The sequence below is a fragment of the Clytia hemisphaerica genome, unplaced genomic scaffold (assembly GCF_902728285.1).
Source record: "Clytia hemisphaerica strain Z4C2 unplaced genomic scaffold, Clytia hemisphaerica genome assembly, whole genome shotgun sequence".
NCBI classification, from domain to species: Eukaryota; Metazoa; Cnidaria; class Hydrozoa; order Leptothecata; family Clytiidae; genus Clytia; species Clytia hemisphaerica.
The window spans coordinates 1,209,456-1,226,923 of record NW_027103917.1 but is presented as its reverse complement, the minus strand read 5'-3'; the positions used below and the strand labels follow the sequence as shown (position 1 = coordinate 1,226,923).

Below are 17,468 nucleotides of genomic sequence, written 5' to 3'. Positions count from 1 at the left end.
GTACTAAACACTTCTTTGCTGACTGAAAAACTTCTCCAAGGCCGTTCTTTCAAAAGCATAAAACCGCCCGTGGGAGGGATCAAACAGGCTAGGCTAGGCTAGGCTAAATTAATCTGATTAATCGAAATATTCGAGGAAGTATTCATCCTCCCCCCGATGGTCTTTTGTACGTTTTTCGGTTTTCCAAATATGCACGCTTTTTAAATGCACCAGTAAATTTTGGTTCATGCTTAAATATTCTTAATTTTCAGGCTTATATATGTTCTTCGTTTCTTTTCTTAAAATCTAATGAAATCCATTAAAATGAGAACTATCTTAGTAATTTCTGAATTCTGAGGCTCACACATCTTATTTTGTTCTTAAATTTTGGCCTATTTTCAGCCTCGTGTTCTTATGAAATTGTTCTTATAAAAAACGTATAGGACTAAAGGTGTGTCTGGAAAGGATTTTCCAGGATTTAAGGATTTATCAATCCAAAAATAACCATTAGGAATTGAATTTCATTTTAAAACCTTCTCTGTTGGATGTTTCGTTTAGTAGTTACGATGGAGTGAATCAAATGTCTTTCGGAACCCCTATAAGGTATCATTGCTCTCCCACACAGAGTGTTTTACAGATAAATAGCTTCACCTCGCTGTTAAAATGTCACTACAACAAGAAGATCCAATTATCAATTCGATACCTTTCTATGTTTTGCTATTTCTGTTAAATGAAATTATGAAGCTGATGGGATATACAGATTGCAAAATGTCTGTTCACAGCTTGTACTTTGTTTTTGAATGATTTGGAAGCTGAAGTAAATCGTGTTTGGGAAGTCATTGTTCGTAAAAAAGGTACTAAGATCTTGTCTTTTGAAAACATATACGGAGAAGAGTGTTTGTGTTCGATGGTACGCACTTCTTTTATAATTCGACTCACTTCGAGTCTCTTTCTCATATCTGTAAAATTTAGCCCTACACGGAATTTACAGGTTTTGCTAATTCCAAACATATGGTTGAGCTAGAATTTTTTGATTCATTTCAGTATGAAAGAATTTTATATCATTTTAGTTGATGTAAGATGTTTGGTGGTGACTTTAGTTTTAGGCTGAATATACTTTATTTGGGAGGTAGTAGATAGTTGGGTATCCTGCACTTGTATGTTAGAAATATTTAATCTATTATATTATGATATTAATTGACAAATGCTCATTTCAAACTCAGAGTTGTCGCTTCATATTGTTCTCCTCAAGAATATCTTTCCAATGGTGTATAGTCTTCTTTCAATATAACATAAGTGGGTGCTGAAAAAATGCTGAAAAATAAATGCGTCTACATACTTTTGATACAGACTTCTTAATGATGAGACATGCTAAGCTAAGCATCACATTTCACTGAACAATCGATTACGAAATAACACTACATCTACTATGTTAGATTGTAAAAGACTTCACAGTTCAAAGGTATTTATGTTAGTTGATCAATGAGAAATAAATATTGATCTTTGTAGCACAGTCTAAAAAAAAGGTCCTCTTTCAGTTGGAAATCACGGTATTTCCAAAGGATGTATTTAGATCTTTAAAAATAATGAAAATATCTGGATGAGACGCTCAGGAGGGAATTTATCTCATTATAAGAATTTAGTGGCTACAAGTTGTTTTTCGATATTCTGGCGTCTAATTACGTAATGTTACTCCTTCGTCCGGGGGGACTGACCTTGACGATCGACGGGGACTTGCCGCTTGAGTTTGAAAAGTGGACCCTGCTTAAATGCCCCCGGGCTCCTTCACCCCTGTATCAGTGATAAGGTAAGACTTTTTGACTGGTAGGGATAAGATGAAGGAATCGTGATTATCATTTCGTGTTCTTCTCATTTAAAGCTTAGAAATGAAATAATAGTTATTAGGATAGAACCTTAACGTCTGCCCAAATGGGAATGAGACAGGGATGCCAATAAGGCCGGATGAAGATTTCGGAAATTTTCTCTCATCAGTGACCAAATTTCAATCAGGTCTGTGCCACAGGGGTGCTTCTATATTCATTCGGAGTACAATATTTGCTGCATTATTAAAAGGAAAGATGTCTTATAGATGTATCTGAATGGCTTATACCGCTCCTAGGGCTGCAAGCGAAATTTATGTTTCTTTATGTTTTTCGCCTCTTCGTGAATTTTCATTGAAAGAATACACATTTGAAGGTTGATTACCATGTAGTAAATCAAACAGTACACATAGGTGCAAAACATTAATCTTTTGAAATATTCACTTATAGAAAATTTTTGCAAAAACCTTAATGGATATAAAACGAGCTTTTGGATATTTTTGAGCTAACTGATATCAAAGAGACTTTTTTTGACAGGGACAGCATCATTCGCTTATGGTGGAGAGATTTAGAGGTTGATGGTTTCAAATCATTTCCAAGACACGTTCAGGAAATCATTTTGCGGGTAGCTCTCAAACTCTCGAACTTATTTACTGGGTTTACTAATGTTATTTTGTATATATGCTGTTTGGACTGTTCTGTAATATTCGGTTTGCAAAAACGAAAAAAAAGTTTGCAAAAAAAGTATTCCACCTTCTGATTTTCCACTAGCAACAAGGTATAGGTTTTTTTTATACATGCAGTGAAGTCTACATATCTGAAACACGCACCAAGACCTAGAATATATTCGAATTATAGTGATTTTTTCAACTTTAGTTATCTGAAAGGAGGATATATTTCCAGCTATGGGGGTTTTACTTTACTTGTATGACTTCATGAGATACAGAAGTATACCACGACTGCGTGCCAACATGTGAAATATATTTAGACGCCTATTACACAAAAGCTTAAATTACGTCAAGACAATCTTTCAGGTATTTGATAAATTGACAATATGCTGCAATTTTTGAAAGCTACGGGAAAAATTTCAAAAGGTCTTTAATCAAATATCAAAATATCCGGATTAGACTGGAGGCCTACTCTCTCTTAGCTAATCTTCTTATAAACCGGACAATGAAAGAGCTACAAGTTTCCTGGATGAGAGATTTTTGCGGCCGGAGCTATACAAACATTTACTCTTTAGCGTTTATTCGTTCACAGCGCTGTAATAAGATACTCACGAATCACTAATTGAAGGAAAGCACTTTGCTTTTTCATTCAGCACACTAGCCAGTTTGGAAAAGTCTGAGATTACCTACATTCGGTTGTTTTACCTCGTAGGTAGAGTTAGAATTTAAACTATGGGTTATATCTTTGGATGGTAGAATTTATTTGTCACGAGAATGTTAACCATGGCGACGTTGTTGCTATGGTTACCAAGTTGTATTACTTCAAAATACTTAATTGTGGACGGATTTTAAAAGTGGTTTTGCCATTTCATGAAGCACTTTACATAGATTTTTTTGAAGTTCTTATTAATGAATTAAAAAAAAACATGTTTTGAACGTTTAGTAAAGCCTCTGGTAATCGTTCGTAATATTTGCTGGCTGGTCGATCACTTTTTTTGCAGTTTTGAATCAGACTAATTATGCCTACTGATGCTGTTCTTGCTGAGGAACAGGTTGAAGATGTTGCAGTAGATACTTAGACATTGTAGCAAATGGAATTACATATGAAATGGTGTATACTGAGTATGCTTTATCCATTTGATATCAAACTTCGTTTGAACTTCTTGGTATCAACAAATTGAGCAAGGTTCTTTAGCTTCGGGGAACCAGGAGCTCAAGACATTATTTTTAATTTTATCATGATGCCAGGGGGGTGTGAGAGATGCCTATATCATGAAAAGAATCGAATCTCTTCCATCATTTCTGTATATACTTATGATCTTATACTTATGTAGACGTATTGCTCAGATACATTTACAAAATGCCGATGATTATAAAACCTAAACGACTGGTATCCTATTTCAAAATCCTTACTTCCGCTCATGATTCAATGACAGCCTATTCTACTACGAAATTCTTGAATGGTGATAGCGGCTTTACTAAACGTAATCGAGTTAAAACTTTTTGTCAAAAATTCATGATGTGGATAGACCCAACAGCTGATTGGTTGCAAGTGACGTAACATCATTCAATACGTCACTTGCAACCAATCAGCTATTGGGTCTGTGATGCAATATTAAAAAATATTGCAACTGTGCATATCATGAATAATAACTCTCCGGTTCATAATTGGCACCCAGATGGTGAAATTTTCATCCGACACGCTAAAGCTCGTTAAAGGTAAGGTGAAAAGGTGGAAAGTTCATCTGAATGTGCAAGCAAGTCTTCGTTGCTCCCATTGGTCAGGGTAGATTTCAGTGGTATTGGGGGAACTATAAGGTTTTTTTGAGTCAATGTTTGTTTATGTGGAAATCGAAAAAGTATCCAATCAGGGAAAATGTTAATTATATTGGCCACAATTATTTAGAATCATGTCCTTTTTTCTTCTTTCTGTTCAACGACCTTGGTTTCCTTTTATAGATCTCGTAATAGGGATTAATCTTACGGATTTTCGGTGTAGGCAGAATATGTCTTTTGATAGATTCCCAGGGGGCGATCAAGGTAAACGATCGACCGTGCGGTTTTTAAGGGTCTTTTACCAAGCTTCCCAAAGTGCACTGTAAGGGTCGAAATCAGCAAAGATGAGAAAAAGTGTACTCCTACGTAAAATTTGTAAAATCTGACTGTATTTTGCCTTAAAATGGTCAAAAACTTTCAAAGAAACGCACGCAAGGGTCGATTTTTCGCCTAGATTTACTCTTACTTTAATTGGCTAATTTTTTTCTGCACTGTAAGGGTCCAATTTCAAAGGCTTAATTTTGGGCCACATGTACGGTCGTTTGTGAATCGAGTAGCCCTACTCCCCTGGGATAGATTTTTTTTTTTTTGTCGCAAAAAAAGAGATCATCAGAGTAATGAAATGACAGACATGTTGTTTGTTAAAATCTCTTCAATAATTGTTCTCATAGATTTTGATAGTGAAGTTTTGGCATTATACAGGGTGTTCCTAATTAAAGTATCGAGTCGAAACACAACTATGAGTAGAAAGTTTTATGTGCGTGTTCACAAAATTGTATTTTAAGCTCTCCCTCTTTTTTCTTTGTCATTACGATTAATTTATACGTTCTAACTACCTTTTGTAATAAGCCTGTGTGATGGAGAACGTTCTTATATTTTAGCGATAACACACGCAAACTTTTCTACTCAATCGCATGTTCAAACTCGATACTTTAATTAGGGACACCCTATAGATACAGAAATGCTGTAATGTCCACCATTTTATGATTAAAGTACAATTCGCTTTATACCGTCGTTTTGTATAAGTTTCCCATTTCCAAAAATTCCTTTGCCACTTTTCTAGCGGATAAAAACCAAGACTTCGGGTAGTTGAAAAAAAGAGCTTCGGAAAGTTTAGGCAGTTTCACGAGTAAACACAAGATTTCTGTACCTTAAGAGACAAACCCTTTCAAATCTCATACCGCCCGGGAGAAAAGCAGAAAAATTCCGGAAAAGTGACAAGAATCTTGCAGAAATGGAAATCTTATACAAAAAGAAGGTACTAAAAATGAAGTTTTGAAAAATCTTTTTATCTTTCATTGTCATTCTGAAAAATTTTCAAACTTGTATTTCTCGAAAATTATAGTGCTCTAAATTGTCTTTTCAACGCTATATAATTTGTTAGATTTGAAGCATTGGACAAAAAGGTAAGAGAAATAAGAATTAATGGAGTACCTAAATCAATTGGACTTTGTGTTGATGCGATTTCAGTCGTATTAAACCAGGTATGGGTTAGGTCAAAAGAAAGATTGGTGTACGAATAACACCTATATGAAAACTTGTTATACATTTTCTTTTCTAATTCATATTATGGTATGTTACATATATATATGTTTTATCGGATAGACTTTGAAAATGTGTGTCTCGAATAATCTGGTCCTGAGAATTGGAAACTGCAATTTGCTATTGTACAATGTCGATTATCTTACGGAAACAGTAAGGGGTATTTGAAGAATCCTGGGTATTATATCGGCAGAAGGATACCGGGAACACGTCAAACTCTTCAAAAAGGAAAATCAGGTTGAGGAAAAATTCGGATCAACACCAGCAAAAATGTAATGAGGTTGCTATTTCCCTAAGCTATTATGTCTAATTAGTTTACATTATTTAAAAAGGAGTTCGTCATATTGAAATTGAGTTACATATCTTGAATGAATCAAATTGGTGAACGGTTAATGTGTAAATAAATGAAAGTGTTTTGGCAAAGAAACAAGGAACTAATATTTGTGTTTGTAGAGAAATATTTGTGATTCTAAGAATTGACAATTTACGATTATTTTTGTATGGTACACATTTCTAGGGAAAGAAAAAATTCTATTAGGTGAAACGATTCCCCTGGGGGGGGGGTACTTAGGCAAATGGAAGGTACGGTATGTGCCGCCCTTAAGGGTACCTTTTTTGGACTTCCAAAGTCCCGCTAAGGGTCGTAAAATTGCCAAAATTTCCCTTTGTTTTCTCCTTTTTAGTCCCGGTAAGGGTCCAAAGTTGGAAAGTCGGGCGGCACCCCCTGTCAACTCGCAACCCTAGTACCCCCCCCCCCAGGAACGATTCAGAGTAGATTGGATATCCACAAAGGACCCTTGGTTGACCTCTAAATCACCCGTATCTAATACTATAACGCAGCGCATGCACATTTAAATCAATTTTAAATGATTGCACGCAACTAAGACAATCGTCTACATAAGGTAGGAAATAATTTTGGTATGATGAATCTAAAAACAAAGGTAATAAGGCTAGGCTGACAGTGACGGAAATGTTTACAGTGTCAAAACCATCGAGTTTAAAGCCCGAAGGGCTTGAGTTCAATCTCTAACCTTTCTCAGGCATAAAAAAGTGAAGCCTTAAAAAATGCGCCGCATTTTTGACGATAGATTGAATCTAGCAATTCCTTTGTTTACGATTGATATTTTTTTCGAAATTTAGCGGTAAATTTTAGTTTCAATCTGTCATTTGTGTAAAAACCAGGCGAGCTGCTCAAGGCCGCACAACTTTGGTAGGATTTGTTGGCTTCAAGTCCTACCAAAGAGATTGAATTTTAGCCCTTCGGGCTTATACTTCATTGGTCAAAACTCTACTGCTATTGTTTTCCATATATATTGTCTGTAAACTCCGCATTTATATGTTTTCTCGCGTTGACTATCCATAAACGAGTGATAACACCGTCTAAACGCAATTTAACCCTATTATTATCAGGCTTTTTCTGATTTTGTATTCTCAAGGGGGGGTGTTTTCCACCAGCCTTGCATAACTTTTGATCTATAAAAGATATGGACTTGAAATTTGGCAGAAATGTTCTCTACCATAAAAGGAGTTCATCGAAAAAAATTTGGGTTGATGACGTTATCATAAAGGTGGTGACGTCATCACAAACTTTCACATTTATCGCTGACCAATGAAAAAGTACTATTCAATGAAATAGCAATTAAAGTTGAACAAATGGAGATTTTTCAATTCTGTTTTGAATTTCTAAAAGCCAAAATAAATATCTTTAACATATTTGCCGGTTTTAAACATACTAATAAAATTGACCTTTAAAATCCATGCAGAAAATGAGTAAATTTTTTCAAAAAACAATGACGTCATTTTTGATGACGTCAGCAGTTTTTGAAAATTTTTTAAGTATTTTTTAGAATTTATTATTGATACCTAAAACCTGTCAAAATTTGAAGTCAGTTGGATGACTAGATCAAAAGTTATGCTAAATTTAAGATTTTTGGATTTTACAGGGTTTTAGCTGGATTTTATGATATGCCTGCACACAAAAGTCATAAAACCTGATCTGGTCGGTGTATAATTGTAAAATTTGGTATACATGCTGCTAATAGGATTATATTAAAAGTCAAGAACTTTCAGAGTGTTAAAAAAAATTTTCAGTGAGCTATGTATTAGCAAAAGAGTGCCAGCCTGGTGGAAAACACCCCCCCTGATAAAAATAGGGTTAAAGCTAGGATATACTCCAAGCTTTTCAATGGGTATGGTTCTCGCTATATAATTTGTTAGATTTGAAGCATTGGACAAAAAGGTAAGAGAAATAAGAATTAATGGAGTACCTAAATCAATTGGACTTTGTGTTGATGCGATTTCAGTCGTATTAAACCAGGTATGGGGTAGGTCAAAAGAAAGATTGGTGTACGAATAACACCTATATGAAAACTTGTTATACATTTTCTTTTCTAATTCATATTATGGTATGTTACATATATATATGTTTTATCGGATAGACTTTGAAAATGTGTGTCTCGAATAATCTGGTCCTGAGAATTGGAAACTGCAATTTGCTATTGTACAATGTCGATTATCTTACGGAAACAGTAAGGGGTATTTGAAGAATCCTGGGTATTATATCGGCAGAAGGATACCGGGAACACGTCAAACTCTTCAAAAAGGAAAATCAGGTTGAGGAAAAATTCGGATCAACACCAGCAAAAATGTAATGAGGTTGCTATTTCCCTAAGCTATTATGTCTAATTAGTTTACATTATTTAAAAAGGAGTTCGTCATATTGAAATTGAGTTACATATCTTGAATGAATCAAATTGGTGTAATGTGTTGAACGGTTAATGTGTAAATAAATGAAAGTATTTTGGCAAAGAAACAAGGAACTAATATTTGTGTTTGTAGAGAAATATTTGTGATTCTAAGAATTGACAATTTACGATTATTTTTGTATGGTACACATTTCTAGGGAAAGAAAAAATTCTATTAGGTGAAACGATTCCCCTGGGGGGGGGGGTACTTAGGCAAATGGAAGGTACGGTATGTGCCGCCCTTAAGGGTACCTTTTTTGGACTTCCAAAGTCCCGCTAAGGGTCGTAAAATTGCCAAAATTTCCCTTTGTTTTCTCCTTTTTAGTCCCGGTAAGGGTCCAAAGTTGGAAAGTCGGGCGGCACCCCCTGTCAACTCGCAACCCTAGTACCCCCCCCCCCCCAGAACGATTCAGAGTAGATTGGATATCCACAAAGGACCCTTGGTTGACCTCTAAATCACCCGTATCTAATACTATAACGCAGCGCATGCACATTTAAATCAATTTTAAATGATTGCACGCAACTAAGACAATCGTCTACATAAGGTAGGAAATAATTTTGGTATGATGAATCTAAAAACAAAGGTAATAAGGCTAGGCTGACAGTGACGGAAATGTTTACAGTGTCAAAACCATCGAGTTTAAAGCCCGAAGGGCTTGAGTTCAATCTCTAACCTTTCTCAGGCATAAAAAAGTGAAGCCTTAAAAAATGCGCCGCATTTTTGACGATAGATTGAATCTAGCAATTCCTTTGTTTACGATTGATATTTTTTTTCGAAATTTAGCGGTAAATTTTAGTTTCAATCTGTCATTTGTGTAAAAACCAGGCGAGCTGCTCAAGGCCGCACAACTTTGGTAGGATTTGTTGGCTTCAAGTCCTACCAAAGAGATTGAATTTTAGCCCTTCGGGCTTATACTTCATTGGTCAAAACTCTACTGCTATTGTTTTCCATATATATTGTCTGTAAACTCCGCATTTATATGTTTTCTCGCGTTGACTATCCATAAACGAGTGATACACCGTCTAAACGCAATTTAACCCTATTATTATCAGGCTTTTTCTGATTTTGTATTCTCAAGGGGGGTGTTTTTTTTCCACCAGCCTTGCATAACTTTTGATCTATAAAAGATATGGACTTGAAATTTGGCAGAAATGTTCTCTACCATAAAAGGAGTTCATCGAAAAAAATTTGGGTTGATGACGTTATCATAAAGGTGGTGACGTCATCACAAACTTTCACATTTATCGCTGACCAATGAAAAAGTACTATTCAATGAAATAGCAATTAAAGTTGAACAAATGGAGATTTTTCAATTCTGTTTTGAATTTCTAAAAGCCAAAATAAATATCTTTAACATATTTGCCGGTTTTAAACATACTAATAAAATTGACCTTTAAAATCCATGCAGAAAATGAGTAAAATTTTTCAAAAAAACAATGACGTCATTTTTGATGACGTCAGCAGTTTTTGAAAATTTTTAATTTTTTAAGTATTTTTAGAATTTATTATTGATACCTAAAACCTGTCAAAATTTGAAGTCAGTTGGATGACTAGATCAAAAGTTATGCTAAATTTAAGATTTTTGGATTTTACAGGGTTTTAGCTGGATTTTATGATATGCCTGCACACAAAAGTCATAAAACCTGATCTGGTCGGTGTATAATTGTAAAATTTGGTATACATGCTGCTAATAGGATTATATTAAAAGTCAAGAACTTTCAGAGTGTTAAAAAAATTTTTCAGTGAGCTATGTATTAGCAAAAGAGTGCCAGCCTGGTGGAAAACACCCCCCCTGATAAAAATAGGGTTAAAGCTAGGATATACTCCAAGCTTTTCAATGGGTATGGTTCTCTTCCCCAGACAAATCTCTTCAAGTGCACTTTTTGGTTTTACCACAATTTTACTGAATGGATTGGTGCATTCGCCGTGGGACTAATAATCATGAAAAAGTGAACTGGCGGAGCGGGGTACTTCAAGTGGCATCTTTATCTTGATTTTTATTATTTTTGAAATTAAGAATTAACCATAAGTAAATTAAACATTTCAAATTACCGTCGCATTGCATGATGGTACTAGAAGATGATGAAAAGACGCTGTTGAAACATGATGCATTGCAAACCCAGGATGCATTGCAGGCAAGAGAAGCTGTATTAGATGTGAAGGAGAAGTCCGCTCTCTTTTCTTCCATCGAACAATCAACGGAAAGCAATGGAAATTGTTGTCAAAATAAAATGTGAGAGATTTATTTATCATTACCATTTGAAATAACCAAGCTGATGATTCAAGTTAACTTATCGGCCAAAACTTAGTCGGCCCTAAGTGACTACATTTTGACGAGCCGACTGAAATTAAGGCTGACTAAGTTTTGGCCGATAAGGTATAGCAGCGCTGAAGCGGGTTTTTTTCGTCAACAGGCGAAGACCTACGCTAGCTGCCGAATATCTGCAGATTTAATGCGTGATCATATTTCCAGTGGTCAAAGATCTTAACAGACCACCAAAAACCTGCAAAACTTACACATTTAAGAATCTAAATGCGAACAATTACCTTAGGTTTTTAAAAATCAAGTCAATTAAACTGTTTTTGTTATCAAACTATTGAAGGCCTTGTTTGGTCTTCGTCTGTTGGTGGAAAAAAATCCGCAGCGCCGAGCTCACGCCACTGTTTCGTGACAGTGGTAAAAAACGAAGAACTTTGAGTTTTGTGCCGAAACGAAGACAAAATTTTCCCGCTGTTTTCATTGAAATGAGACGCTTCTTTCACAGTCACCATTAGACTCGTGCTAGCATGCTATACAATGAAATAAAATCCCTCTTATTATTTTATTTAAACTTAAATTTTACCCTTTTTACCATTGCTGCACTTGCAAACTTTGACCAATGCAACACTCACACTGAATTTAATTTGTCCTTTTCAGGTTGCTTCTCAAAACGATAGTATCTGGACAAATCCTATCTTTAATGTTGAGTGGTACGGGAACGGCCGCTACCGCATTAAGTGTTAAATACAAAGCGGAAACACCCTCATTGAATGCTTTCTTCATGTATGTCATTCTCGCTTCGACTTTTGGTGTTTATGCTGCAACGAGAAAAGAATTTAAAACAATCGTTCGTAAACATTGGTGGAAATACCTGATTGTAGCTATCCTTGATGTGGAAGCGAACTATTTGTTGACCAAGGCGTACACTTATACAACGCTAACAAGTGTGCAGGTAAGGAGACTAATTGCATACAAATCCACGTACCACCTCTTTATTTCACTGGCAGACACAATCGCAGTACAATCGCTATCAAAAATTCTGAAAAAGCGAACTTAGAGGTTGGGTATGAGCTTGGATTAATTGTTTCATCAAACTAAAGATACGATTTTCCTATGTATGGTATCTTAGTTTTACTGAGACGTTTTTTTTTTTACTGATAATGAGTTATTGTACTGGGTAATGGTTATCTGTTGATGCCAGGTACAAATTCTAGACCGCCATCCTATTGGTAATCTCTTTACTATCTGAGAGTCTGAAATATCTTTTGTGAATATTATTTTTCCCAATATCATACTTAACTCTTATCTCTCCAATAGCTATGTGACAGTTTCACCATTCCAACAACAATGGTTATCTCCTTTATATTTCTACGGATAAGATACAAAGTGATCCATTACATTGGAGTGATTCTGTGTATTGGAGGCGCCGTTTGTTTGATTTTTACCGACGGAAATGACAAATCAAATAATGGTAAGAATATAATTTTGATAATTGAAATCTTAATCTATATTTCAATTAAATTCCCCGATTAGCTCGGCTAACACCTATCTCACGCATGGTAATATCTACCAAAGTTTCACGTTTGCTTTTCCTGAGACGTGCGGGGCATTAATAGTTCTCATAAAAAGGGTGTTTTAAGAGATTAAAGCAGTAGAATGTAGCCAGCGCATTCCCACAAATCAAATTTTTAAACGCAGTAAAAAAAGCGTTTCTTGTCTAACAGGCTAGGTAGAATGTGGTTGAAAGTGATTTTTTCCCAATCCCGAAGAATCTTTTCTGCCGAACTAGTGGTGGGAACTGTTAGATTACCAATTTAGAAAAAAAACAAAACTTTTATTCTATTTCAGCGCGTAACGAAATTTTAGGAGACGTAATTGCATTAACAGCAGCTGTTTTATATGGTATTTCGAATGTGGGTCAAGAATATTTAGTGAAAAAGTATTCTGCTCAAATGTATCTCGGTATTGTTGGTATCGTAGGGTTTGTCATTACTGGCTTGCAAACGTAAGCATATTTTACAAACTGGAGCCCAGTTCCTTATGACGAGTTTGGTGTAAATTCGATTATAATCAATAGAACATGGTATGGAAGCTGATATTGATCACATGATCAAAATCCACAAAATAAAATTCAACCAAAGTGTCCAAGTGATATTAATCCAATATATAAGAATCCGTCTGTCATAAATTTTGAGGATCTGGTTTGATTGGGACGGGCTAAAATATTAGGTGCTTTGGGTCAATAAATTTACATAAAAAAACAACAACTTATTATAACCTTTTCAATAGTTTTTAATGAATATCTTTTGATATTTTAGAGCAATCATAGAACGGAACGATATAGCGTCCATTGATTTCAAATGGCAAGTTGGTAAGTGACATCACAAAGTCATCGATTTGTGCTTAAATCCTTAAAAACGAAGCCGGTTAATTTTGTTTAATCTAAGCTTTTGAAAACGACAATAACTGAAGGCAAAAATTATAAACCATCCCTCCAATAAAAATGCGAAATTACGAAAGAAACAATTTCCTCTAAGAACTAAAGCCAACTCGGTGTCACGGATGAGAAAAGTCACGCTGTTATCTAGATTCCCTAAGCTACCCCTGTCTCACAGCCCTGGTGAATAACTTCTTCCCTCATTAGGATGAAAATGTCTATCAGGATCCCAATGGGGATTGTTCTTAGGTCAAATTATCCAGTGGGGATGGTTTTTGAGTGTATATTTTTCGTTAAATTTTAAATTGGGATGAAAAGAAATACAATATTCCAGTAGGACTGAAATTGGAGGGTATTTTTCCCACCGGGACAAAATTTTGACTAATTCTGTTCTATGCTTTAATGGGATAAATTTTCGCGGGGATTAATTTTCGCGGATTTCGCGGATTTGGGTGTCATCCGCGAAAATAAGTCCCATTGGAAATTTGAAAAAGGCCCATCCGCGAAAATTAGTTTCCGCGAAAAATTTGAATTTTTGTTGCAATCCGCGAAATTTCTATTTTTATCGTTTTTTATTTTTTTCAACTTTTGATAGTTGTAATACATATCTCCTCGCCCTGTTCCAAAACACCCTCTTATTACTTGAAAAAAAATTCTTAATTTTCCTGGAAAAATTTTATTTCAATGTTTTGACCCTTTTCAAAAAATTTAATTTGTACCCCAATCCGCGAAATAAAATCCCGCGAAAAATCAGGAAATCCCTCATCCGCGAAAATTAATCCCCGCGAAATCTTAAAATTTCGCGGATGAGCTCAACCGCGAAATTTAATCCCCGCGAAAATTTATCCCATTAAAGTAGACAAATGAGAATTTTCATAATCCCAGCTCATCAGTCCAGTCTAACTATATATTTTGAATTTTAGGCATGTTATATTTTGCATTTGCAATTTGTCAGTATTTCTACTACACGATGATGCCTGTTGTGATGAAATTGAGCAGCGCCACAGTGATGAATCTATCCTTACTCACCTCTGACCTGTACACGCTTCTCATTGGTCTACTCATCTTTGATTATCAGGTATGTAATAACGCCATCTTTTTTAATCAGTAAGTAAGACGTGCTTCTCCACATGGTGACGATAATATTGTGTGTTTTCTGAGTATAGCTTTTGGCATTGTGACGCTTAAACTGACTTTTCTAAATTTTTAAAAAGTACACCAAAACAAGGGTATTAAATTAAGCATTTTAGTATTTTTGATGGGATTTTTTTTTATAATTCTTTAAATAACTGATGATGTTAGAAGTTATTTTATGAAGGGAAGTATCTTGTTCAAAATAGAAATATCAATATAATTGACTAAATTCAAAAAGCTGTACCTCAAAGTTTAAGTTAGACTATCCTCCTTCTAATAAAAGCATTGAGATCAATTAAATATTACATTTGACCTGGTTTGATTATTAAACGTCCAAAGTATTTTTGCGAGTCACCCAGCAGTGAGTTGTGACTCTGTAGTAAATGATTCTTACTTACACTTTTTTATTTTCTTTAGTTTTCAAATATGTATTTTGTGGCATTTGCTGGTATCCTCACTGGACTCATAACATATAATGTCCGCCCACCACCTGCCGCCCCGCCCAAACGAAAGAAAAACACCTCAATGAGAATTGAAAACGGCGTCGATAAACCGAAAAATTGGACCGAGTCCTCCTTCAAAGCTCAGAATGGTAATACGTTGTTTTTCTACAAAAATGAAAATGGAATCAATAATCATAACCACATCGGTAACGGTAATTTAAATAGTACCTCCTCATTGGTTAATAATAGGACTGGACCGAATAGAGATTACTCAGGCTTATGAGGTGCTGTATATTGTTTGATGAAGAGACTTTGATAAAACATTTTTTGATGATTTATATATGACTAGATAGATAGTTTTTAACAAATTTATCCGACCCTTTATATTATATCTTATTTAAAAAAGTATATTTTATTGATTATCATTTTTTCGATACCAACTGTATATGATGTTAATTTATACACCTTTATAGTTAGACCTCTCCATGCCACCACCTTTAGGATAAACATTAGGCAAAAAGTTAATGTCTCAATTGTCGAATTTTATCGAATTTTGAAGCACACTTTTTATAAGAATTTAGTTTTTAAGAGCAGTTAGGCCGAAATTTGGCACAAATAAGAACATTGTAAGAATGAGAATTGAAGACATTTCCCAAATTTTCTTAAATTAATCTAAATTCTTAAGAATATTTTGTAGTTGCTGTCATTCTTTTACTTCCCAACTTTTAACAAGCAGATTTGTTCGACTTGAGGGAGAATTTTTATAACCCAAAGTCAATATGTATACCTAAGTAAATTAATTTCAAGAAAGGTAACGTGAACATTTTAGGCTCAAAATTGTCTTAATTGCTGTATTTTTCAAAATTTATTGCCGAAATACAAGCAAAATACACGTGAGAAAATAGATTTTGTAGTTTTTAAAGACACCCTGTATCATTTTATATATATTTTAGGAAATAGTTTTGTAAATTAGAACAACGTGGAAATAATGATTATTCATGCTGAAAATATTCAACAAATTAGTTTTCAACTTCCAGTATATTCAGAATAGACTTTTCATAAATTACGTTACGAACATCACTTACCTCATTTCGAAATTATTGCCATGATGATTAAAGGGACATTAAAGTAGTAAAATGTAAAGATTGCGCGAACCACGTGTCATTAAAGAGAACAATTAAAATCACGTGTCCAAAACAAACTTGTAAAACAATTGAAAAATCCAAATTAGCCGAATTTGGTTTGATTTTTTATTTTGACATGTGATATTTGTTTTGATTTTGTATCCGCTACATACAGTTTGTTTACAAATTTCGCAAGTACTGTTATGTCCCTTTAACTTTAAATTGACATGATGATTAACGTCCAGCAGATTTCATCAAAACTACTTCCTATTCTTAAAAAAATCATTTAATGTCTCAAGGGATATGATCACCATGGAAATTGTTTGAATACGAGGCAAGTGATGTTCATGACGTAATTTATGAAAAGGTCTATTACAAATGTATAACAGCTGTTAGGAAAACATTTTAATTCGTTTCCTACAACACTGACCACAACAGTTATCAGGTACTGTCCGAAAAAAGATCTTGTCCAAAGATGGATAAACAATGAAGAAAAATTGGGACAGTAAATAATTTAATGAATACCATATAGGTTCTTCTTTCTCTATGAAGTAAAAATTTAATATTTTCCTAATAAAATCTATACCATAAAAATCTATTTTTTTTGCAAAATTAAATTCCATATAATTTATAAACCAACAAGTGTTGAAAATCTTATCCTTTGTACAATAGTAATAATAATTTTTGACACTCTCTTAGCTCTCTGATATAAAGTGCGTCTGCGAAAAACGGAATATACCTTAAGGGAACTTTTTTGGCCTGAACTAATTTTGGCAGGCAGCAAATATCCTAAAATTTTTAATTTTGGCGGGAACTAATTTTGGCGAATGGCAGCGTAAATCTGTTCTATTTTGCCTTATTTTGAGCAATTTTGATGAATTTCAGGGGTTATTTAGGCAAGGAAACAAAAAATTTAATTTTGGCAGGAACTAATTTTGGAGAATTTCGTCTAAATTCACCAAATCCGCCAAAATTAGTTCCCGCCAAAATTAGTTCCCTTAAGGTAGTTTCATCGATATAAGAGCCATCGCTTGAATTACATGAACGATATTTAATATCAATTCTATTTCTGTATTTTCTACAGACACATTGCGCAGCGTGTCCGAAAAAAAATAATCCTAATATTTAAATTTTCCGGAAGCACCATATACTATAATAATTTGATAATAAATTTTTTGATTTACACGTATAATATATATGATAATTTTATAAAAAATTTGGTAATTTAGGTAATTAAAAAGTATAATAAATCATCTATAGTTTCTTTAAAAAAATCATTAAACCGAAAAGAAATTAAGCTACCAACACAAATTTAAACTAATAATCACTAAATGCACTGACAAAAGACTACAAAGGTTAATTCTTTGAAAAATTAGTGACCGAATTGGGTCATAGAAAGATTAGCATTAAAGTCTATTCACGATAAGTGTGCACTCTTTTTTCATTTACCGATAACTTTTGAAGGAATTCTTCAATCTTTATAAATTTGGTATCATTGGAAAGATATTAGTTAGTGGAACAATTTAAAATAAAAGAATCT

The 17,468-nt window shown here is 34.3% G+C and overlaps 1 protein-coding gene across 1 annotated transcript; it reads left to right on the top strand.

Annotated features, from left to right (window-relative positions):
- Window positions 1-10,596: 10,596 nt before the first annotated feature.
- Window positions 10,597-15,345, top strand: LOC136809514 (solute carrier family 35 member F2-like). The gene is made up of 7 exons (XM_067066053.1): window positions 10,597-10,763; window positions 11,448-11,742; window positions 12,108-12,261; window positions 12,639-12,795; window positions 13,109-13,161; window positions 14,151-14,305; window positions 14,779-15,345. Exons 1-7 carry the CDS (start codon window positions 10,597-10,599, stop codon window positions 15,085-15,087), a joined length of 1,290 nt encoding a protein of 429 aa, XP_066922154.1. The 3' UTR covers window positions 15,088-15,345.
- Window positions 15,346-17,468: the final 2,123 nt, after the last annotated feature.